This window comes from Toxoplasma gondii, chromosome VIIb (genome assembly GCF_000006565.2).
Source record: "Toxoplasma gondii ME49 chromosome VIIb, whole genome shotgun sequence".
Lineage (NCBI taxonomy): Eukaryota > Apicomplexa > Conoidasida > Eucoccidiorida > Sarcocystidae > Toxoplasma > Toxoplasma gondii.
This window is the reverse complement of record NC_031475.1, coordinates 4,983,837-5,008,580: the sequence shown is the minus strand read 5'-3', so window position 1 is coordinate 5,008,580 and position 24,744 is coordinate 4,983,837. Positions and strand designations below refer to the sequence as shown.

General features: G+C 52.8%; 3 protein-coding genes and 1 non-coding gene across 4 annotated transcripts; 1 reads left to right on the top strand and 3 right to left on the bottom strand.

The window, feature by feature from the left end:
• Positions 1-42: 42 nt before the first annotated feature.
• Positions 43-8,311, bottom strand: TGME49_255210 (ATPase, AAA family protein; the record flags this gene model as incomplete). Its single annotated transcript, XM_018781092.1, has 15 exons — positions 43-321; positions 725-777; positions 1,136-1,472; positions 1,805-1,897; positions 2,242-2,338; positions 2,657-2,786; positions 3,199-3,318; positions 3,634-3,666; positions 3,950-4,113; positions 4,552-4,640; positions 5,715-5,896; positions 6,495-6,607; positions 6,962-7,057; positions 7,255-7,319; positions 7,640-8,311. 15 exons carry the CDS (start codon positions 8,309-8,311, stop codon positions 43-45), a joined length of 2,523 nt encoding a protein of 840 aa, XP_018636927.1.
• Positions 8,312-8,679: 368 nt separating this feature from the next.
• TGME49_255215 (hypothetical protein) lies at positions 8,680-10,539 on the bottom strand. The gene is made up of 2 exons (XM_018781093.1): positions 9,913-10,539; positions 8,680-9,472 (listed from the first exon to the last, which is right to left on the bottom strand). Exons 1-2 carry the CDS (start codon positions 9,954-9,956, stop codon positions 8,893-8,895), a joined length of 624 nt encoding a protein of 207 aa, XP_018636928.1. The 5' UTR covers positions 9,957-10,539; the 3' UTR covers positions 8,680-8,892.
• A 3,958-nt stretch (positions 10,540-14,497) lies between these two features.
• AP2VIIB3 (AP2 domain transcription factor AP2VIIb-3) lies at positions 14,498-22,421 on the top strand (the record flags this gene model as incomplete). Its single annotated transcript, XM_002364810.2, has 3 exons — positions 14,498-16,813; positions 17,058-20,072; positions 20,368-22,421. The coding sequence occupies 3 exons, from the start codon at positions 14,498-14,500 to the stop codon at positions 21,898-21,900; spliced, it is 6,864 nt and encodes a 2,287-aa protein (XP_002364851.1). The 3' UTR covers positions 21,901-22,421.
• Positions 22,422-23,573: 1,152 nt separating this feature from the next.
• TGME49_255230 lies at positions 23,574-23,644 on the bottom strand. The gene has a single exon. It is a non-coding gene; the product is annotated as a tRNA-Gly (tRNA).
• Between the last annotated feature and the right edge of the window lie 1,100 nt (positions 23,645-24,744).

Below are 24,744 nucleotides of genomic sequence, written 5' to 3'. Positions count from 1 at the left end.
GTTTTGCCGAGGTTTCCGTTTGAATGCCTACGAGCGTATCGTCTATGTTTTCTTTTCTTCGGTGATGCGCGTCCTGAGCGGCGGTGCCACAATAAACTTGTATTTCGGAACTGTCCACATCCCGCCGGCCAGTGATGACTTCTTTTCCTTTGGTACAACTTGATTTCCATAGAAAAGCTCTTCTGCCATTAAGCAGCCAGTCACAGTTGCGCCAAGTTCGCCCGCCCAGCCCATCGCTTTCCCTGTGCCTGTCATCAATACTGCTAGGCTCCAGGACGAACTCAGGAAGGTTTTCCGCTTCGGAACCCGGCGTGCTTTGTCCTAAAAAGCTCGTCAAGTCCTCAGGAGGCATCCTGCTGACACACCATAGTTCTGTACTACTACAAGTTAGATGCAAGTCTGCAGGATGCGTCGCATGTTCATTTACAGGAACTATCCTCCACACTTGAAAGGACGCCTGAATGCCTGCTGTCGATCGCGTGAAAACATTTGAAAATCTGTCATATTCTAATATCAGTAGGAGGCGACTCCCCATAGGTGCTTGCTGTTCTAGCGGCAGACGGCACCGCAGGGAAGACGGTCTAGAGCGCGTTCCTGTGCTTCTGTTGGTACAAGAAGAAAAGTCGCTCGAAGGCCTGTCCTGCCAGCGCCTCTCGTCCGTGTGATTGTCCACGCTTTTGACACCTGGTGGGGAGCGAATTTTGCTGTTAGACGCATACAATACCTCCAATTCGTGCAACAACTCCTGAAGCTCGATTGCGGGAATATTCAGTGTTTCTGCGTACAGACATGCCAACAAAGCCTGCTCTTTTAACAACGAACATGAGGGCAGGAACGAAAAAACTAGTCTTTCGTTTCTGTCTGCCAGCAGTTCAGCTTTTCTGTGTCCCGAAATGTGCTGGTTTCTCTGCTGGTCAGAAGCTCACAGCTGGACAGGTTAGTCATCCCAAGAGTCGGTGGGAGAACAGTTTCAAAACGCCTACACTATTAGACGACGCTGAAGCTTTTCTTCCTTGAGAAGCTCATCATGAAACACTAGAGACTTCCCTGGGAAAACGATGAAACATGACAGAGTAAGGCACCCTGCATACACGAAATGCATTCAGACCATTTGATACACATGTTCCGGCCTCACCACTCATATCATTGAGAAAGTTAATTTTCTCCTTGGCGGCGAGAAGCCCGGCAATACTGCAGAGAGATTTGCAGTCAGCTCCTGTGAATTGAGGAGGAAGAAGGTTGTTCACCGTTTCCAAAAGGCGACGACGCGCGCTGCAAATGCTCCCGGTACATGACGAAGGATCGGTAGGATCCTGGCATGTCTCCTCAAGGGTCATGTGCCGAGTAAGGGTCTCAAGAAGCGGTATGCGATTCTGCTCGATTCCAATATATACGCAGCGGTCCAACCTGCCGGCGCGCAGTACTGCCTTGTCAATCAGTTCTATCCGGTTGGTGGAGCCAATGACAAAAACCTGCAATCCGATACATATTCGGACCAGCCAAGCACGCGGGCACACGAAAGCGGTTCTCAGCCAGTCTTTCGACACTCCTCCAATCACTCCCGGAGGGCCTCACATTGCCACGCAGGGTTCCACATCTGCGGTCTACACACTCTGGTCACAAGGCCTGGATTCTTTTCTTTTTGGCTCTTGTTTTTCTACGCTAACTCAAACAACAGCTCTGTTTGCCACTACTGGTTAGTCTCACGTCCTGCTGCTGGTGCACTCCCAAAAAACTGACAACGCGAAAAATAGAGGTTGATAACAGTAACTGATTACTTGGTAGAACAAGTCTCTTGCCTTACATTGCTTGGTAATCCATCTATCTCAGCAAGCAGTTGAGCGACGATTCGGTCAAGGACGCCAGCAGAATCCGATGTTCGTCCTCGGCGGGGCAGCTGCACGCAGAAACAGATGCGCAAGGAGTACCAGCACACGACCTGTTGGGTCGGTCAGTTCGTCTAATCTAAACATAGCCGGACGGCGAGAATGAACCCACGAACTGCCGGAGCTTAGCGAACACGACTCTGCTGACGTCCGCACCGAAAACGCAAGCCTCTGCGTTTAGTTAATGCCATAGTTCCTTGGATATCCAACATGGTAGATATACTCTGGAGGCGTCGGCCGTTGTTACGCACTTGCCTACACATTGAGAGTGCAGAGATGAATAGGTCCCCGTGCTTTTTCTAGTTAGCTGCCTCTAGCTGTGAGGTTCAAGATTACCCATGCGCCGACGACCTACCAGAGCATCCAGCTCGTCGAAAAAAAGGACTGACGGTTTACAGGCGCGGGCCTTTTGGAAAACCATCCGAACGTTTTTTTCACTCTCGCCAATGTACCTGTCACCGGCAAAAGAACCAAAGGTGTCGAAGGGGGTCTGCTGTTTTACGTTGGTTTACAGTGCGAAGCGCACTCCAGGAACTGTGGTCACAGATATGAGCACGCCCTTTTTGAGAGTTTTGATATCCCCGTGTGCGTATCAGTTACTCGGTGTCCAACTGTGTAACACGATGCCAAGCTGCCGACGCATTTCCGAACCACTATTATCTTTTCACCCCACCAGAGATCGAAACCTGGAGTTCCGTGAAAATACCACCAAGCACAAAACGACGGGAGAGTAGCTCCTGCTATCTGTAATTGATCATGGGAAAACCTACATGTTCAGAAGTTCCGGACCCTTCACAGAAATGAAATTTACACCACACTCAGTTGCAACCGCTTTAGCGAGAAGAGTCTTGCCGGTTCCAGGCGGCCCGAAGAGCAGGATTCCCCCTCGTGTCTTTAATCCTGCAAAGGAGCCCATAGAAACCATCTTTTGAAGGGCACGTTTTTGATGTTGGCTGTTCACAGGAGTCATGCCAGCGTGTTTGTCGGCATACCAACTATGAAGCAGCCAAACATTGTAGAATTTGGGCAGGCTTGGCAACAATTCACCTAGTAGCGTGTGACGTAGACCAGATTCGTCTGCCACAAGCGAGCATCCAGTGCTTGAAGAGAAACGTTTCGTTTCAGTGAGATTTCTACAAAAAGTCACCAGCATGCCGGCTTACGCTGTAGAGCTACTAGTCTGTGCATAGGAACTACTCTTGCGCACAATAATGGCGTGCCCACAAAACCCTCTTGGAGACGGCACAAACAAGAGACAGGCTCGGCGCACGTGTAAATAGTGGGTGCCTTGTCTCGATGAACTCTATTTTACCGTCGAAAAGTTCGGGACGCTCCAGGGGTAGAGAAATGTAGTCACGAATCTCCTGCTTCGCTGTTTCGATGCCGCCAACGTCCTGCCAGTGGACCGTTGGGACTGTAGTGTCAACAGTGTCTGAAGCAGTTCTCGATACGCAGGAGCACTGAAGACACCAGCGTATACCACCTGCCTTGTATCTGCTCCACTTCCTTTGTGCAGAAGGACTAACGTTCTGGCTCATGCATAGTAGACTGCGGAGTCGCGCCAGAACTGGCCGTCCCGGAGGGGGAAACAGAAGGAGAAAGTCACCGCCGTCGACCGATCGCTAGAGCATTGTCAGTGTTTTAGCACCGTAGAGAGGGAAGCGAACTCGATGACACACGAAATAGCACTTTCTAGCAAAACCTTTGGCACGTGGTCACTTTGTAGATGATGTGTCAAAGAACTCACCTGAACGGAAAGCTTTAACGGCTCGCCGGAAATCTGTGCAGTCCGAGACACAAGAGAGTTTCGATACGGATCCTCTCTTCTGTCTCAAGTGGCAAGAAGAAAAAGACACCACTTTTCCTCTTCCAGTCGCCACCACAAAAAGCAGGTGACATCATGAGAGATCTGTGACCCCCGATAGTGCCAATAGAGTTCTAACAATTGGGGAGCTGCTTCGGCAATCAAGCTCTCAAGAAGGTTCTGCTGAGCTGCCTGACAAAACCCCTGACATAAACCAACGGAGGGAAAATGTCAAGCATTCCCCGCTATCACTTTTCACCTGTAGCTGTCATCGTTTCAATGGGAGGAATCTTGCAGGTCTCTTGTGGATGTACCACACCGGTAGCGGCGGGAGATTGCGCCTGGCGGAGGGCTGCCACCTTGGCGTGAAGCACTCTATGGAAGAGCGAATGTACTTCAGCAGCGGAAAGGCCTGTGCAGATCCTACGACAAAAGGGTCCACACAAGAATGTCGGAATGAATATGTCAGCATGAAATTCGGCGAAAAAATTGCGAAACCATGGCAAGCCACACCGAAAAGAAAACGCCCGATCATCCTCCAATGCAGAGTCCCCCATCCGTTGCGCCTTTGCAGGTGCGCGTTCCTTTCTACAATGCACACATAAAACCCAAATAGGCTTTGAAACCCTGTGTCCCTTCGCAGCCGTCTATTTGCATCTTCTAGATTTAATTTCGGCTGCTGCATGTTTCTGTCGTCCTGCCAAAACTGTATCCAGGCGAAACGTCAGCGGCGCCGGACCCACCCATAAGGCGCGTTCTCTTGTTGGCGTCCTTCAAGGAACCAGAAGTGCGTACCATATGTTCCACAGAAGATTTATGAACATTGAAGGCTTGAAGCAGTAGGGTTCAGCGGCTGCTTACTCTGCTACTTCCGTCGGCGAAACTTGCAAGATTGGGCTTGAACACGTTTCGTCAGTGCTGTGGATAGCTTCTATCAATTCGCGCGCTACCTGAGGAGTAATTGGGTCCCAAATATGAAGGGAGAAATGTTCTGACGCGCGCATTGTCATGCCACAGCCACTTACGAAGGCCCAAAAGGCATCCGGGAGGTACCCGCAATTACTTTGAGTAGAAATGTGCCTGTAGCTACACGATCAAAACACGCAGAGTGGCAGTAACGAACGTCTTTGGAGAAGATGCAGAAGAACTTTACCGTTTTACAGACCGGGAAGCCGCTGGTACGATAAGGATGGACATGAACATAACGCAACCAACGCCGGTACACAAAATAATACAGAGAAACAGTTGTGCTTCACTATGATCTATTAGGAGAACCGTAGTCTCAGTGCCCGGCTCCAATCTGAAACGGACACTGCATCGAGTCTATTCGAATCGGCTCAGTCGACAGTTCGTGACACTCTGCGCCCCACAGTCAGATTACACCTGTATACGTAAACCGCCCATAGATACCTTGCAGGAACCCTTGCGAAGTACATTCCCAAATGCCCCTTGAGGTTGTATGCCACAGCACCTGCGGAATCTTACCAGTTCCAAACTAGCTTTATCTGGTCGCTTAAGGGGTATAACCAAGTCAAAAGTTTCTAAAAACTCGTGCAGAATAGGTGAATCGGCCTGTGCGTCGCCACCTGATCCCTCTGAGGTCTCGTCTGTCTCTGTTTCCAGGCTCGCCACAACCAGGACAATTTTATCACAGAAATCGCTGTCTGCCTGTGTTTGATGCAACGCAGTTCCAGTCGGACTCGATCCGCCACGATGTCGGTCTAACCAACGCCCGTGAGCAGTCAGGAACCATCGAAGGTGACTGGCAAGGCGAGCCTGGCGAACAACGCAAATGCTTCTTCCCTTCAGTGGACATCACAGGAGGATTGTAGTAGCTGTATGCTTGACAACGCAGAGGAAGATAGAGACATGCTGCCATCCGGTGAGTTGATTAAAAAGGAAGGGCCATGAATGAAGCTAAACCAGACAGTTTGTAACGCGAGCTCAGGCACGTCTGAATGAGAAATCAAAAATACCGACATCCAGCAGACACATTTTCTACTATGTCAATGCGGCAACAGTACCTGAAGACGATGCATGTCCGCCCCAATGGGCGCGTCGCCTCCTACATAGCGGTAAAGCATATGCATCCTTCTGATGTAAATCAAGACGGGTGTGGCTTCGGATGCCGCTTCCACAAGAGCTGCCGAAAAACGTGAGTTTGTCCCGGGCGCGATTGAGCCATCCACATGGATTGCTGCGCTGCCTATCAGTTAACGGCAAGCAATAAACACACATCGAGGCACTTGGTAAAATCCAATGTAATGCGATAGTACCGTCTCCAGCTGGTTGCGATGGACACGATTACAGACACCCGGACGGTTGATTGTCGGCGCTACTCAGAGAAACCGGAAGAGAGTATTTTTTTGCAAACGACAGAACGATGTCACAACCTGTGATTTAGATATGCCGACACTCCAAACGGCGCCCGTGACCACCAGGCGGGGGTGCTAACCTTCCTGGCAAATATACGTCGCAACATGACTTTCCGGGTGTACTTGTGTTCTATAGCACATGTCCGTTTTTAAGTTTCTGTACAACACCCCTTCGCTTGCGTCCGTTGGTGGGCCCAATTTGGAACGCTGCTTGTCCAAAATCGTCACGTTTATGGCAGGCCTCAAGGAGAGGACATAAAGGATCCCTGTGTCTGGAATGTGCACATTATGAGCATTCAAAAGGTTGGGCAATATATGCAACCATCATCGACTGGTCGCCGCAAATGAGGCAGCACAGCATGTGTCGGTGCATTTTAAAAACGACTCCAACAGCATTTCCTGAGGCAGTTTCACACTTTCTTCGCACACCTGCCGCTGCAGCTGTTCCTGAGGCTCCTTGAGATAAAGCGAGGCCATCGATTTCCTTGAAGTGAAAGCCAAGCTGTTGACAAGCGTGCCGGGCGAGTGTCCGTTTCCCGGACCTGTCGGAGAAACAGAACAATGGGGTTCTACTGCTAAGGGAAAGCCAGTGGCTTCGCACAGTTGCGTCGCCATATTGCTGATCTATTAGAACTTCATTGGCTGCAGCCTTTGCCCAATATATCCTGATGATGAGGACACTGTAGCCGAGGAAGGAGAACCTTACCCTCGTCCAGAGGACATGATGATTTGCAGGTGCCTGCACTGTCGAGAACGTTGTAGCGCAGTTACCACTGTTCTTACCCTATTGTTGACGAGATGCAACTGTCTACGCATGCTGGTTGCCCCACTAGTATCCTCAAGACAATTTGCCGACACATGAGGCTACCGCATTGATTGGAAAATGCTTTCCGTACCCTCGGGGGCCTTTGAGAAGAATGGCTGCACGATCCGACCTGCCTTCTGTCGATGTCGAAGACTGGTTAAGCAGAAAGGTGGCGAACGAGAGAAATCTGATGGCAAAATTTAGTCAAGCAACTAAATATAGCAGCCTTATTCTGAACAAAGGTTAGGTTGATGTTCAAGCAGAGTAAAGTAGACTGCTGCCACTGTCACGTCTTCTTCAGTGCCGCACTGAAATACCATGACGTCAAGGAAACCTGTCTCCGGCAAGCGTGCTGGCACATCTTTCCTCAGTAGCTGTTGTTACCTTGCAAGAGGCTCCTGGATTGCTGGAAGAACGGGTGAAGGAGGACACCGTAAACAATGATGTGCCTGGACACCGAAAAACAACATCAAACATTGACCCTCAGTGGGTCTGGCACTTAGTCTTGCGGCACCGCCTGCCGCAACGCCGCGTTCTGCTACGCAACTCGATGCCACATGAACATGGGCAAAAACATCTCGGACGATTCATGGTAGTGCAGCGTTACAATTTGGCTCTCTTGCTGGACTCATTTTCTTTCCGTCACCTGACCATTCTGCTTCTCTATAGTTCCCCCTGTTTTGTGCACGCCGACCCAAGGGCCGAGTAGCTTTCCAGACACACTGTTAACTCCTTTGGACCTCATTGAATGAATCGTGCTCCCTCTCACACCGAAAGGAATTAATCGCCGCGAGGTTGTCCGTCCTTGTAAGAAGAGACCGGTGGACTGCCTAGAGACAACGCCTACTGGGGGTGGCAGTACCGTCCTGACACCGCTCGCAGGCACATCAAGGTCTTGCGTCCCGAGTTCGATGTATTCGACATAAAACCACCGCAGACAGTGCTGAACTTTCCTCTCCCATTCAGGAGCCAAAAACAAATTTCCAGACAGCGAGCTGAGCGCATCCTGTCCCCCAGGACACCCCCGAACATTTGCAAGCGCATTTGCAGCCAGTCGAGCGGCGAAGCCCTGGTCAGTGGGCAGTGGCACTCTTTCGTCGGTGCCTCCTCTCCACCTGGCTGCGCTTTCATCTTGTTTACCGCATGGATCCTCTACGGAGGAGTTGGAGATCTGTGTGTCTTGCTTCAGAGCAGACTTCGCCGACCTGTGTCTTGTGCGTGGAATGCTTACGGCGCTTTTCTCATTATGCAAACTTAGCTCGTCACCCACAGTTGGGGACGAGGCACGGTCCGGAGAAGCAGAGATTGACGAAGAAAATTTTGAATCTGGCGGCAACTTACGAAGCGTCTCGTATGTGAAAAGCGGGGAAAATGAAGTCGACAGCGATCCAACACCTGGTGCTGAGTTGGTGAGGCCAAGGCAACATCTACCAGGACACATGGGAACAGAGGCGCCCTCAGCCTGACTGTGTAGCAAAGATCTGCCAAGGGAACGTTTTGAAACGTTTGCGCTAGTCTTAGTATCATTATAACCAGTGGATGTTTCTGGAGATACGTCGCGATCGGTGACTCCCTCACTAGCTTCGTCGACATGAGACAATTCAACGACGTTCCGCCGCAGAACTGACGAAGAGAGAACCGCGCACACTTGCCCCTCCGCTAGAATGCGAGGGACCGCGAAATATTCTAATAGTGTGCTTTGCCAATCGTCGAAATCCGCAATAGCTTCAGTCGCGATATTCGGCTGCGCATTATCGGAAGGTGTGGAGATTGGACGGATAACACACCGAGAAACCTGTGGGAGGTCATGAACGTCTCCGTATGCTTGACGGGCTACAACAGAAGATCACGCACACCAATACGAAACGTGCAGATCAGAAAAGATAAGTTTTCCAGATTTAACAGCGGGCGTTCTCACTGGAGACATCCATGTAACGCCACGTGTAGCCTGCAGATTGACACACCACGTTTTGCCACGAAGGCTAGAGACGGCTACATTCCAGAATGGAACAAAGAATGAAACTAACAAATCTCCTCCATATTATCTGCCAGGCAAATCTGTCCCGGCATGCCTGTTTCACAAGGCAGGCCCATATCCATGGTTCGGTAGCACTGTTTTTCAGAATATTCCGTACCTCCCGGTCTTGGCACGAATGGCCGAATGGACACGAAACTTTTTCCCGAAGTCAATTGAAGGAAATGCATGAGCGACGCAGAAAGAAAAACACGCGGTTCCTCGCTCTTCCCTTTCTGTCTTCCTGACCGTGCAAAAAGAGTCGAACTGCTTTCGGAGGGCGGCTGAGCTGCTGATCCACTACACCCTTTATCAGGTAAACTGTCCACCCCTTGCTCGGCCACCAGCTTCACAATGTGGCACCTTCCTTTCTCTGAAGCTGTCGGCCAATCTCCATGCATGGAAGCCTTCGATATCCACCCCCAAGATCCGCCCTCCAGTCCCAGCGCGGCGAAGCTTGATTTGGTGGCGTAACATTCTATCGTCGTATCACCCTCACTCTCAAGGCCGGTTGATAATCTGCAGTACTTTACAAGACTAAGCGAGGCGTTTGTTTTTTCGTCCATAGCCTTGAAAGGCAGTGGAAACCTGCGTTACGCACGTATGACACATAGGCACATGACACCAGCAAAAAAACAATACTACTGGAATGTGAAGGTGGGGCACCTGTTGTAGACACTCCTCTCTGCCCGTGGAGAAGTTGCGTCTACTTTACCGACCAAGGGAGTGTCCGTAATCTCACGAACGCGTAGTCAGCCTTGCAAATGGAGTATAGACGACGCTATCGCATATATGTGAGAGCCTAAATAACAGACGGCACGCAGTCCATTTCATCAAAAATAATGAGGATTTTCGCGTGCGTCCGTCTGCCCGACAAAGTGAAACCCAGGTACTATGCCATTTGGTTCAACAAAGTAGTCATGGGCGTGTGTTTTAGCGTTTCGCAGGCGCACCAAAATGCAGACAAAACGAGGTGCAATTAACAAAAGACTGCGATTCAAGGAGATAGGCTATTCTGAGGAACTTACGCGTAACGGTACGCCCTGGCATACCGATCAGTGGAATCGCCCATGGTCGCTGAGACGATTTTTCCGGGAGACACTCTGTAGCATCATGCGATCCAAACCGGGCCGGTGTGCTTCCGACAGCAGACATGCACTTGAAGCAACCCCTTTTTCATTCGGGAAAAGATCAGACGTCAAATACATGTATCAGAAAAAGCGAAGCGTCGGACCACAACTCATGTGATGCGACATCTTTATCTGCCCACAAGAACTCAGCAGCAATAGAAAAGTGTTTCATGAACTTGGCTTCACTGACCCAACGCACTAGATCTTTTCGCAACAGAGCATCAAAACAGGACCCACCAAGGCTGGGAGGGATCATACGACTGCCAATCTTAGGCCCTTGAGGGACAAGTGTTTCTGTTTCCATTCACTGTGACAGCTCCCGTTGCTCGGCGGTGAGGTAGGCAGAAACATGTACTCTCGAAAACGCTGCTCAGAGGAAACAGGCTTGCAACGCAGAAGGGATCGGGTTGCTCGTGGTGGTGCTCCTATCGCACTCAACAGTCAACTGATTTCGGTGCCGCAACGTCCTGCCGAGACCTGAGACGCTAACTTTCAGAGGGTACTGCGTGTCTGGCTACGCCCTGCGCATAACCACAAAAAACTTCGAGCGCAACACCTTGCAGATCCTTCTGAGGGAGACAAATTTCCCCGCGCCATTCTAAGCTCAGTAAGAGAGAACTGGGTGGTTGGCGAAGTCCCAAGGACGCATGGGATGGGAGTGCGGACCTGCGTTGGCGTGCATTAAGCGTAAATGTGGCCTTTTGACTCCGTGTCCGGGTTGGTGGTCTTCTACTGTAAGTAACACCACCACCGTTCAAGCCTACATTCGGTTTTGTGTAACGAGAATCTGACGACGTGGTCACATAATATACGACAGGAAGCCCTCTCGGAAGCTCGTGGGTGTCTTCAGCAGCTTCTTATACCGCAAAGCTCATGGAATGTTGCAGCGACTTTCGAAATGAGGTGGTCGGGCATCTGTCGCCGTTAGTTCTAAAACCGACACCCTTCATACTGGCTAAGGACAAACACAAGTCCGTAGCACCCTGGGAGATTCTGGAAGCACATGCTGCGGAGTGAAATGGGCGAGAGCTGTTGACAATTTCTTTAACGCATCGCCTTTCGCACACGCGCAGCCTTCGCAACGCAACCTTGGCCCAAAAACGCACCATGTGTAGTGTGTGGAGAATGACAGAAAAAAAGATGACCGGCGGCATTCGTCTTTACCTTCGTCTGGTGTGGGAATTTTTACCCAAGCTGATTCTCAGTTTCATTTGGAACACGACGCAGCGGTGGAAGCACCCTCACAAACAGTCGTAGCGTTGACATGAAGATAATTTTTGGTCCAGATGAGGTGAGTGCGACGCCGTTTTTGTAAGTGATCTTCACCACAACGTTGTGTCTGCAGATGAGCTTGCTCCGCTGTGTTTACACAGAAGAACTCGACAGCCTTTCCCCCATTGAAGCCACTGACGGCACAGTCGCATTCTGCATATGGGAGAAATGTGTGGTCCCTGAGGCGAGCGTCACCTCGAGGTTAATCTCTACAGTGAGCTGCGGTTGCTGGGTTACCGGCGGCATCCGTGCTAACGGTAACAATTATTTCCAGACGGAGCCGGCAGAAACACACGGTTAAACTATCTGGTTCGCATAGCGTTGCTTAGTACAGAATGACGAACGCGCCCTGCTCCTCATTCAGAGCGCACGACAACAGCGGGGGGACAACAATGTTTCAACAAGTGAAATCAGAAAATATATCAGGGACGCAAAGCGGCCAACCTAGCTGATCTGGGACGAAGGATACAGCATGCGAATCCAGACCTTATGGACCACAACACGTGTCGGGCGACGCATTGGATCCTGAATATATCTAAGCAGGGTACGGTTGTAAGTCTCTTCTGATGAATGCCTGCTTTGGGGAGCACTGCCAAGGAGGGCCCTCCCGGGAGAGAGATCGAACCCACAGCCGAGTCGACAGTTTCGCTGGTGGTAAAGCCGTCACCAGATGCACGGTCTGCAGCAGCACTCTATCACTATTTCTCCCGTGTGTGCTAAAGAGTTAAGTAAATGTCGCACCTCCACACAGCAGTTGACACCATCTGTGCGCGCGACAGGTCTGCTTCCGCGACTGGGATCACCTCAAGTGTCGCAGAAACAGTGACCACATATATTGGAGCGAAGGGTTGGACTCCCGGACACCTCTATACTCGCCGATCGCATTGCTGTGACTCTAGATGCATCTCTAAAACAGAATCAGCATGGCGCGCCCCGCCGGTAGGTGAATCTTTGGCACGTTACCACTTTGGAATATGTCAGCCCCCATAATGATATCGATGGGACGACACATTAGTAGGCGTAGCAGCCTACGGCGCAGGTGCTATGAGATAGTGCCGCCCGCGCAACTGGCAACGATGACGTACAGCGATTCGAAGAAGGACGAGACAGGAAGTCCACGGTGGTCCACCCGCCTGCCGCCTGCTCTTGGCTTGTACCAAGCTCCTTTGAAACTAATTTTCTCTGGTCCTGTCAGAGCCTTCGTTCTGTTACCCTCTGGAGCGTTCTTTCATAAACAGAGGAGTCATGTCCGGGACGCCGGAGTCTCGTCAATCATCGCGGCATGTGAAACGGACTTACTCGCGCTTCCAGAAGTCGCTCCACGACCGGTGCGGAACAAACTGTGGCCGCGGTGTCGGACTGATGTGTGGCTTCGACTGGCCCATAGCCATTTCTTGTGATTAATGCATCGGAACAAGCTGAAGGCTTCCACCTAAACGTACCTTGTCGCTTCTTGGCTCTACATCCCTGGTCAGCATTAACGTCCGGCCTTGACTTCTAAGCAGGCCGGAAGTCTGGTTACCCCTGACTGCACGCCCCTCGCGACTGCCTTTGTCTTCTTCATTTTCTGAAGGGTTGGCTTATATGTAGTGTAAACCGAACAGTTAAATTTATTTGTTTCCTTGGGATACTTCTCAGGTTCCTATTGTGTTTCAAGTTTCCCGTTGTGTCCCCGGAAGCAACGGCACCCCTCTAAGCCTCTTCTGCTTCTGAGTCCTTTCTCGAATTCTTGGGACCGTCCGTGTGTTGCACGGGCCGCACGCTTCTCTCGTCTGGCGGTCACTTCTTGGCGTGGTTTCACTCGCAACTTGTCTTTCTTTTACGACCCCAAACGTGCCTAGCCGCTGTACCTTTCTGTAAAGGCTTGTTTGCTGCCTGAAAGGTGGAGAAAGGCCGGGACATGCCGTGCGTCTCCTGAGGATTCCTTTTCTTTTCGGCCGCTGTGTCCCCCCGTTTCTTCCTCCACTACCGCAGCAGCGCACTGCACATGAGACGAGAGTGGCCCCGCCAGTGAGCAAAGCGAAGGCGCTGCCCGTCGTCATTTTGGTCATCGCTTGCGCATGGCCGCACAAGGCACCCTCACCCTCATCTACCACCTCTGCTTCTTCGTTGCGTCTGCCGTGCGTCTGACGTCGGCCCAGCAAGTGTGAGTTCGCTGCTTGGAAACGCGGATTGATCGTGCTTCTCCTGGTCAAATTTGCATTTTATTTTCCCGTAAACGAGGTCAATTCCTCGCTTAAGGTATCAAAACTGAGTCTGAGAGTATCGAGCCACGCCGCGTATTCGGGCCCCACGTTTTTGCGTCTCGCTCGCACTGAGAAGAGAACGCCTGCTCTGCGATGCGCTTTGTCGCCGCTTCTGACATTTGCAACCCAAGCGTCTTTGTCTTTTCCATGCATGATCTCTGCATCTCTTTGCTTTGCAGTTGTGTAGTTGTCGATCTGCAAGGCTTGTACGACGTGTAACGCACCGGGCCGAACTTGCCTCTCGACTCTTCCCTCCAAATTCGTGTTGCCAGTTTCCTTACAGTCCGTTCTGCTGTCTCAGTGCGAGCACACATCAGAAACAAACGTCATACAGTGGAACTGCGATGTATCTGGAGGAAATCCGCATCGCTTGCTCGTCTGTTCTTCTCCATTCCTACCTTTTCTCGAGGTACTCCCTTTTCTGCGCTGCATCTGTTTTGTTTCCTCTCTCGAATCACAAGTCTCCCGTCACGTTTTTTGAGGGGACCGTATCACACAAGCCGAGTGTGAAGCAGATGCCGGCGTTGGTGTTTGCAACACTCGGTCAAGTTTTCGCCGCGCCTATGAATGCTCGTCCTGCTTGGGCACTTTTTCCGCATACTCTCGCAGATTTTGTTTGGCAACGCCTTCGACTCCTCTGATATCCGGCTAATGGCGCAAGCACCTGGAGAAGCCTCTCTGCGGTGCTGGAGCCGACTTCTCACAGAAATTCCTTCCAACACGAGACTTTTTGTCCTCTGAATTCAGAGTCGGCAGGGAAATCGGGTTGGTGGCGGAGATGCGATTTCTTGCCACTCACAGGACGCCAGTGGGGAATCTTTAGAACCGTGTGCAGCTGTGATTCATGAGGGGCCCGAATGACCCTGGTGGCGTTTGATGACCGCGTACCCTTAGTTTGTGCCTCTTTATAGTCATCCTCTGATTCGCTTGCGGATGCAGTATATACTTCAGAACCTGTAAAGCCAATGGAGGCTCCTGGCTTACCGAGCAACGAAGACAACATTCAGTTGTTCCTGGCTGGTGGAGAGGAATCTCCCGTCGATAAACCGGCAATAGTGAAGCACCGGTTAGGGAAATTGCTGACTTCCGATGCCGAAATAGCTTCAGTTTGTTTTCCGACGGTCTGCCCGGCTCTCCAGACCCCCACATCATCAGCGTCTTCTAGTGCACTCCTCTCTCTCTTCCCGTCTGGTAACCCTGTCGCATCTCTCTCAACTGCAGCGTCACCTCCTTCTGCCACTCCAAGCCCAATCAACAACAGCGACCGTACTGGATTGCCAGCCGCGGCCGCCTGTACGCCGTCAACGTGCGCGTCTCAGTCTTCCCCCCATTCGGTTGTCTCCTCGCTTCGGGCCTCCGACGAGGCTGACCTTTCCCCCACTACCGCCAACAGTGTTTTATATTCGCCTCTTACTTCGTCGGCAACTGCCAGCCGGACTAACGAGCCTGCTCAATCCTGCATGGGGCCGTACGAGTCAGAACACGATGGTGTCAGTCGACGACGAGACGCGGAGTCCGTGGAACAAGGATTCGCTGCAGAAGTCATGGGATTCCGAGAGAAAGGCGGAACTGCATTAAGTGCTCCGGTAGATGAACTATGTAAAGGGTCTGCAGTCCCGGGATTTGGCAGCCACGAGACTGAGGAGCAAGGTGGTGGACAAAACGCGGAAGAAATTAAGCAGGCAATTTCTCGGGGCAGTAGTAAGGGGCGCAATCCCAGTCTTCCAGAGGAAGAGGTTATGAAGGAATCCTGGAGTTTGTGTGAAGCAGCGACTTCCCGGAGCGAGCATTCTCTCGGTAACGACGCAACAGTAGTGGATTGCCCGAAAGACTCGCAAGCTTGTGAATTGCCATCCATCGATGTTTCTGCTCCGCGAGCCTCTGACTCATTCACCGAGTCTGTGAAACAGCCAGACCCTTCTCTCACCAGTTCTGCATCTTCTGAATCCCCAGCGTCTGCCGCCTCTGACATTGCACTTGGATATGATTCAAGACTGCTTGAGTCCGACGCGTCGCAAGGAACGTGTGAAACTCTGCAAGAGTCGGAGTGTCTCGCGCCTGCGTTATCCCTGTCCTCATGCGCCGTGCCGGCCTCTGATGCGGCCTCATCCGATGTCACCTGTAGTGGAGGGAAGAACGTAGAACAACTCCAGTCTTCTCTCGTTGTGTCCGCCCCATCATTTTCCGTGTTGCCGTCTTCTACTCCTAACGCATCCCCGTCTGCGGGTTCTCCTTTACCTGAGGTGCTTTCTTCGGCGCCTGATGTCCCCTTAGGGCCTTCATCCGTCAGGGACCTTCATAGTCACGAGATTCAAGCCACTGATCGGTCTCAACGAGCGAGCAGTGGGAACGATTCTGTGACGATATGTGATGATGCGCCGAATTGTCATCGTGAGTCGTCTACGGCTCCGGAAAGACAGTACGGAGTCTCAGACGACATTGACGTTTCTGCAGGCATCCATCTTCCTGTTGATATACCAGCTTCGCGCTGGTCGTCTTTCCCGTCCACAGGGAGTGAGGCGGTGACCCCGTCGTCTCTCTCTTTCCGCGATTCTGCGGTGACTACTGACTCTGTTTCTTTGCCTTTGTCTCCTTCCCCCTCCAGTGTGCTTCGGGAGTCCAAACTTCGGCTCCGGGGCGCCGCCTTTCCAAAGCCTCCCGTGCCAGCGGCACGGGCGATGTTTTCGTTCCCTGGGTCCCCGGCCCTTCGCCTAGAAAGCTTGGCAACACCTGGGAGCAGGAATTGTGAGGAAACCGCTTTTTGCATGCAAGGCGATCCGTTGGTGGCCTCTTCAGCTCCCCTCGACCGTTGTGGCATGAAGGCCGTGCTGACACCGTTCTCTGCCAAGGAGGCGTCGTCGCCTCGCTCAGCAACTGGCCTGGGGACCACCCGGTCCATGTCGCGCAGAGGCGCTCCGGAGTCGAGGCATCCACTGCGTGCAGAGTCGCCAGCACGAGATACGGCTGGCCAAAGCGGAGCATCTGCCAGCATGAGTGTGAAAGACGAGAGAATTAGCAGTAGGGTCGAGAAGACGCCTCTCAGTTGTTCGCGTCGGCCTGTGGAGGGATTGTTTCCAGGCGAAGACCTGCAAGCAGATAACCGGAGTAACGAAGAGGCGGACGAGGTGGTACGGCTTCATAGACTGGATGTCTTGAGACATTCCCATGACCGGACGACCGTCGAGCTCTACAAACTCGAGAAGGGCCGTTTGGTCGAGGAGCTGGTGCGCAAGGCAAAGAAATATCCAAAAGTTCCGGGAGTCTACTTCGACCGATACCAGGTACAGGACTTCAGTATTCATTAGCTTCCTGTCCTTGTTTTGTAAATGAGTTCGTGATGTTGAAACGCGGCGCGTGCATTTTGAGTCCCCAACGAGTTTTTCCGTGGTTCAATTTCGTCCGTGGTGCCTGGCTGTCTGCAGGGAAATGTTCGTTCGCCGTGCTCATCCCGTGCCAATCTTCATGACTGAAGGGTAGGCTGACGTGACATGCTCATTTGCGTGTGTGTGTGTGCCTTGGGTTCAGCAACGATGGTGCGTGAATTGGACAGAAGGTGGGCGAAGGGTTGCTCGATACTACCCTGTGAAGGTGCACGGCTTCCACGTCGCGTACCAGCTGGCAGTGAACTGCATGTTGTCGAAGAAACCTCTCAGTGCAACGGTCGCGGCAGGATTAGCCGGCATATCGCTTGCTAGAGCGGGAAGTGCGCCGCCCTCACCCGTGACCTCCACGTCTCCCCGCGACGCCCATCCAAGTCGCCTTACGCCAGTGAACTCTCCGCTTCATGCCCTTCGCAATCGCGAAGCAGCTCAGAGATCGGCGACAGCTGCAAGCCCAGGCACAAAAGCAGAGCGGACCAGCAGCAGTCGGAGAGCAGCGAATCCCCGTGTCCCCAGGAACTCAGAGGCCTCGCCCCATGTGCCGCCCGAAGCTGTCGAGGCGATGCTGGGGCGGGAAGCGCACGGGAGTCTTCTGGGAGTCGCGGCGAATCAAACCGGCTTCCCGGGGGATTTTGGAGTCCGCACCCAGGCACGCCCAGGTTTGACTCCTGAGGCACTGAATTCCTCCCTCGGAGCCTTGCTGCTGCAACAGCAACTGCTTCTAGCTGCAAATGCAGGAACCTCGCTGGGAGCTGGACTTCCGGATCTGTGTAACTTTACGAGCCGCGACTGTCCGGACATTCTCTCGATGTGGCTTCACTACCAGCAGCTTGCGCGGCTTCAGCAACAACATCAGCAGCTGGCGGCATTCTTCAGCGCGATGCCGGCAGCCTTCGGTGTCGCCGGCAACCCTCTCGAGCTTTCGGGGGCGCAAAAAGCAACCCCGTCTGTTACCCTATCCCAAGGCATCTCATTGCCTGCGGACCCGCGCGCTGGGCCCGATGTTCTCTCAGCGGGCTCGGCGACCGCTCCGGAGACAGGTCCCTACGTGGATCCATCATTTCTGGGGCTTAAAGGCGGGGAGTTCTCGGCGTCTGCTCTGGCAGCATTGCTTGCAGCAGTGCCTGGGCTGCAGACCTCTAATCTTGGTTCCTTTCTGCCCTCTCTGGACGTCGCTTCAGGGACCTTTTCAGGGGCGCCAGGACAACCGAGCATGTCTCTTGAGTCAGTGTTGCTGGCGGCTGCTCGGATGCGCACAGCCGCAGACGCAGTGCCTTCGACGGTGACGTCTCAGGACGGCGCCAACCTGGGGGAGCGTGCAAGTCTCGCAGGCGCTGGAGGACTAGCGCCCCAGGAAGTGCTACAAGAAGGTGTGGCGTCAAGACAAGAACAACCAGAGAGTGGAGCTGTGCACATGGAGAGCGCAGGGACGCCAGGCATGCTGGAAAACTCCGGAGCAATCCGCACGTCGCAGACAGGGCTGAGTGAGGTTACCGCGTCAGGTAGTTCTGCACCCGCTTCACGTTTGGAATCGGTGTCAAGGAAGGTGAATCTTGCTGCGGAAAACGTCGGAGACGAGCCGAGACACTTCGAATCCGATTCAATGATGGAGTCGACAGAGTGCAAGCGTCGTCGCCGACACTCCCTGACGTCTTCCCGGGTACCTCTCACGTCTGCGCTTCCCGACAGTGATATGAAGGAAGCGTATGAAGGCTTCGGGTTTGTACGAGATGAGACAGATGCCAGTGTCGACGGAAAGCAGCACAAAGTGACGAGTTCTGCTGCTCAGTCGGTGCAAAGTGGAGAGGCGAGTGAAGCCCTTTCACTTGCTCAGGACAAGGAACCGAACTCGGGACTTTATGAATGCGTCAGTGGCGGAAATGCTTGCGAACAAAGTGGGATTCCCACGGACCGGGAAACGTGGAAGGGCAGTCTTCTGGTTGGGGAGGACCAGGTGAAAGGAGGGACTGATGAGACATACGAGTCAATGGCTACAGACACACCCGGGCAACGAGGCAGTGGCACTACGTGTCTAGCGCCACATAGTACGGAGGAAGAAGTGAAGGGGGAGATGGGGGCCGAAGAGACACTTGACCAGCCTGAGGGTGGAAGCGCGTACACGACCAACAGTGCGAGGTCAACTAAGTATGTCGAAGACCCCAGTGCCTTGCGAGGAAAGATGCTGATGGACTTGACAAAGCAGTGTTTGCTCCCGTCGAAGGCGTTCGGTCTTACCAGCGAACAAGGCGTTTTGAGGACGACCGGCGCCGGGGGCGAGTCGTCAAATGACGTGAGGAACCAAATAGAGACACCCGAGGGGGTTGGACTGGCGGAGGGCGCAAGTGCTCTTGCGCTGCTAGCGACCTTAAGGGGCAGTGTCCAGAGCGAGAGTGGGTTAAGCGGCGAGGCGTTGTCAAAGCCGTTGCAAGTAAATTTGCTACGTCGGCAGTCACGGGCCGGGGCGGCCGAGCAAGCAATTGATACCGGGGGAGGGGCTGAAAGCGAACAAGCCTCGCTGGACGCGCTTGTGCCCTCCGTCTACGAAAGTGAAGCTTATGATGCGGAGCTGGACAAACTGCTAACCAGTCAGCCCGCGAAAGATTTGGTGCGGGAGGCTCTAAAGATGCCGCGCGTCCCAGGGGTATGGTTTGATCGCGCACAGCTTCGTTGGGCCTGCAACTACAAAGACAGCAGCGCCTTCGCTTTGGCCGCGACGTCATCGTCGCCTGCCGAACGACTGCCGGGACTGGCGAAACGGAGAGCCCAGTACTTCCCTGTCAAGGAGCATGGGTTCCTTCGCGCTCGCCTACTCGCGATCCAGACGCGCCGCCGCATGGAGTCGACCTACCGCCAGGCTGCGGCGGCCGCTCTGGCTTCAAGCCTCTGTAAACACGACCGCACTTTTTTGAGTGACAAAGAACGGGGACGGTTTGTGGAAGCCGGTCCAGGAATGGCGGTGGGGAGAGACGAGGACGCGGGAGAAAGTGCGAGCCATTGTCTTCGATCTAGGTCCCACGGCCCAAAGGGAGCTAACGCGAAGAAGCGAGCCGGAGACGTAGGTGCAGAGAGGAGTCCAGGCGTGGGTGGAAGGTTAGATCGACGACACAGCAAAAAGGTCGAGACGTCCGCGTCGTGGGCTGGATCCTCCCACCAACCTGGGGTGCGTCTCCTCAACCTACCACAGTGGACTTTTCTTCACACTCGGAGCGTGTCTGATTGCTGTCCACTTGTATGTTCCCCGCAGCTGACAGGCGGAGCCTACTGCGTTCAAATGATGTTCCTTGGCCCGTCACGATATGGTTATTCTGAAGCTGTTAGCAACATTGGTGTCGCACTCCGTTTGGAGGTGTGGTGCGATGGTGTGGGTGAACCTTCCATACTTGGGAAAAAGTTGTGACTTCTATGTAACACGATTGCATTATTCACTCTTTTTTGTGGCTCGTGTGTGCTTCCAGGTTTTCCCGACAGCGTCGCGTACCTCTGTCTGCACGACATCGCTGGAGCATCGACACCCCGGCGGAGGCTGTGGTGCAGCTGCAACCGATACAGCGGCTTCTCCGGACATCGCCCGTTCCACCGCATTGTTTGGGGGACTTCACCGCGGAACTGCTTCTGGAGTTGGTGCACTGGCGGGAGCGGAGGCGGGCGTTGAGGGCGTTGGTGAGCAGGCTGCTGCACTTGCGAGCTTGCTAGCCGCTTCCTCTTCACTATCCGACGCCTTAGTGGCTGGAGGCGTCGTGGGTGTAGGCACAGGGTTAACGTCTGATCTCTCGTGTCTCTCCGAGCCCACGGGGACTTCTCCGGATACATCGGCTGAGGTGGGGGTGCTTCACGGGCCTCTGTTGCCTGAGGGTGTGACATTTCCCCCAGTCAGCGCAGCGCAGGGGGTTGAATCTATTCCGGCAGCTTTGCCTAAAACTGGGGAGACGAACGTGGAATGCTGTCTCACAGCTACGCCACCTTGTCTCCTCTCGCCCTCGGTGCAGTCTCCGCTGCTCGATTCTTCGTTTCCACCTAAAGTATCCCCGGTAGAGGAGAGTGCGTCACCAGTCCCAGACTCTAACGTTCACGGCACCCAGCTGTTGGCCATGCAGAAGGACGCCATCCACTATATCCTTGAAGACCTTCGTCACAACTGTCTCAGTGTGTTCCAGACGGTTCTGCCGCCCGCTCTTTTTCACGCATGGTCAGTTCACCTGATCAAGCATGCGCAGCGTGTTGAAAGTGCCCAGACCTTTGCGGAAGTGGAGCCGTTCCTCGGGGTGTTTGTCGACTGCATTCGATCCAAAAAGATGCCAAGTCAGCTCTCGCCGTCTGTCCAGCTCCAACTCGTCCGGCTCGCCTCTTCCCTGTACGACGTTCTTCAGACACCCGAGTCCGGAACAGCCGTAGTGCTGGGCCAGACAGCAGAGGAGGAAGCGTCTGAAGCTAACCCTGAACTCGAAAGAGAAATAACAAAAGGCGAGGACGTTGAGGCAACGCAGGAAGCCGGACGCGTTCAAGGACGCGAGGCGGGCGACAACGGGCCGACCTCCGGTGACGGACTGGAGAGTGACGTTGTTTCTTACCCCGAAGAAGGTGCGAGAGGGAGACAAGGTGGGGGAGTGATGTCTTTGGAACCACAACAGGTGAAGGAAGGAATGTTGAGTCGAGAGAGGGTAAACCAGAAGCAAGACGTTTCACTTCTTAATTTGGCTCTGCTCTCGTCTTTGGGAGGATCGCTGCTCACGATGCCAAGCAGTGCTCTGCCTTTGCCAGAACAAGATGTTTCGCCAGAGGCTGGGGCACATGTGAACGACGTGGTTGCATCAGTTGGAGTTATTAAAGAAGCCGATACAGAGCCGCATGTTTCTTCAGCAACCCATGGCGTGACCCCGGACACGGATGGGGTTTTTTCGTCTGCGTTTTGCTCTTTCTTGGGACGTGACGGAGATGAGCAAGCACGTGTGAGTCCTCGGAGCGAAGCCGTCTTGGGGGAAGCGACCTAATTGGCCTCCTCGTATCACGCTTTCAAATGTGCACCTGTTCGTTTCTCTCAACATTTTGAGGACCTCTCGGAGGGGACAGGGTGCCCGGAATTTAGGTAACAGGTGACATTGCAGCAAGTTAGTTACGCTTTCACGAAAAGCTCAAGTACGCATCTTGCTACGTTTTTGAGGGATTTGTCAGATGCGCGTGGAACTGCCCCTGTGTCAAATCACCATAATAGCGTCCGAAAAATGACGTTCACAAGGCACTGTGATAGAAACGCTTGTCATAACGGTTCCAGGGGGAGGGACAGTCGACAGCACCACCATGCCCAGAACGACCAGCGGGTGCACACGCGCCTTTTTGTCTCCGATGTATGTGGAGTATTTTGAAAAGGGTAGGGATAGGGTTGGGAGATAGCGTTTTCGTGCAAGTATCGAAGTGCGTACCTCCCCTGTGGCAATGGGATTCTTGAACTGTGCGTGCAAACAATGTGCCGACCAACAACGACGAGGAATAATAATTTGTGCAGTTGCTTTGGAGACACACTGTTGCGGGCATCAGGCGTTGAGTGTAGTTGCGGAACGTCGTTTCTAACCGATCGTCGAACGAAAGAGAGCTACCCCTCTGCACACACCGTACTTTCATCATGTCACTCCTGTCGCCTAGTGTTTGTAGCCAGATAGTAATGATTTTCAGATTGTCATACGACACGGATGTTCGGTGATTTTTGTCCGAGGACTAGACTGGCGTAGTCTATTTCTTCTATATCAGCGTCGCATTCTTCACCTGTACTGTCTAGTGCGGCAGCAAAGAAAGCAGTTCTTCACCAGGCTAGTCACAGCGATCTGCGCAGATGTTCACCCATTGATGTCTTCATAAGCTCGTGTGATAGATGACACCACTCGCACGTCGTCTCCGCCTGTGGATGTCCCAAAGGCAGAGTAGAATTTCTTTATGTCACCGGAGTGCATCTCGCTGCGACTGGGGCGATCCGTGAATATTGGCGGTACCACGGATGGTTCAGGATACTCGATGCTGCGTTGGATTTCGTTGATGCATATACTCAATTGGCTGTCTGGTCTGCATGCTTTTGCTGATCCAGGATCAGTGAGCAACGTGGCATGTTTTGATCGCCTGAATTCGCGGCACCGCCTGATGGGTAGTGTGTCCTTTCTCCCGCAAGACGAGGGTACCGACGCGACACGTGAGCTTTCGGTGAAATTGCTTTTTACACTGTTCCCCAGAAGGGCTCTGGCTGTCAGTTTCATCAAAGCGGCTGAATCTAGCCAGTGTCTCATAAGGCAGGGGTTTCATCGTCCGTGTGTCCGTTGTTTACGAGCGTTTTGATAGTTAGCAAGTTGAAGACGTTTAGATCTCCTTGATCCTTATACAGTAGCCAGTTCACAGCGCAGAAAAAAAGGGGTATCTGTAGCTCTCTAGTTCCATGCTTACCAGTAAACTGTATAGAACTTCGTGTAAATGCGAAGTTATACTATGTAAGATCTTCTCGGAACCATTTACATTCTTTTACCTACATTTCGTCAAAGCACTGTGGATAATAACCCACGTGACCTCTGCACAAGAAACATCATAAATGCAGAGCTGCACGAGAAGAAATACGGCTAACTCTTACAACACATCCATTGAAATTTTAGGCGGAAACAGAAACAGGATAAGAGAATAGATAAGATGCGTCAGCCGGGACTCGAACCCGGGTCGCAACCTTGGGAGGGTTGCATCCTACCCCTGGACTACTGACGCGTCGAAGGGTCATGGGGCTAGACAAGGTGACTGTGGGAGTGCAACTGCCTACAAAATCGTATTTTTTGACTGTCAGCATGAGCTGGTTTGCTGCACTGCATTACCCGATCTTCAATTGACTCATACATACGCATTCTATTCGTGCGTTTTCATGCCCACTATTTTACCAGCTTCCACGAGGAGTAGGTGTGCAGTTCCTGCCGATGTTCTGTTGGAATGTAGCGCTGCGGTGGGTACCGCTGGCGGTTGCTATTTCCATGTGTCGTATAGGTAGAAGCTGATGCTTCATTTCTTTTCACAGGTTGTCAGCCACGTTGACAGCATCGAGAATCCTTGCCACAGAAGGACTACCTTCTCTCCGGATTCTGCTGTCCTTTTATGGACTTTCTGGAACCGGAGCTCCCCGGAGATATGTAATGTTGCCAAGTTGTCCTCCGGAAGGAAATGCAGAACAAAATCCAGGTTATTTCGTCTGCTCTTTTCCTGTGTTCGTTGTTTATCACTCATAGATTCTTTGATATCACGTCATAGATGCATGCACATGGCGGTTGGAGCCGTCGGCGTAGTGTACAGCGGGGAAGCACACGCCGTATACCGCTTTTCTGATCCGATGTCATGCATGTCCCGACAGCTCTGTTAATGCTTGAGAGGAGTGGACCACGAATATTTCCTTTCTTGTTACTGAAGAAACGACGCTATAACTGCTTTCTCGTGTCTCGTCAGGAGCCGAACACTGCCGCCCTCCACACACACTACAACACACAGCTTTTTCGTCCGTTCTGGGGGTTGAATAGTGATTTTCAGGCGGGCGGCCGTGTGCGACCCGGATTTTCTTCCCGCGCTTTTCGCGCTTTCCTTAGTGTGTCGTTTTCCAGTATTGTCAAGGTGTAGACGCCCCCTGTGTAGCCGTCCGTCATGTGCGTGCCGCAGTCAAACACGTGACCCTTTGTCGCCAGTTTCCCGGTGACAAGACACGAAAATTCTCCAGGTCCCGGGGACAGGGAACGCTGGTAAGCATCTTCCAGCTACAAGTGACTCTTGTCTCTGGAAAAAACGCGGCTATCCTTTTCCCTTCAACTATTTGCCGCCATTTTGCCAAC

Excerpts from the sequence above, each read along its gene's own strand:
- TGME49_255215 (XM_018781093.1), bottom strand. The coding sequence starts at position 9,956 with ATGGGCGATTCCACTGATCGGTATGCCAGGGCGTACCGTTACGC. Across the intron at positions 9,473-9,912 it reads GCCAGGGCGTACCGTTACGC|GTTTCCACTGCCTTTCAAGG; the intron begins GTAAGTTCCTCA and ends TGCGTAACGCAG.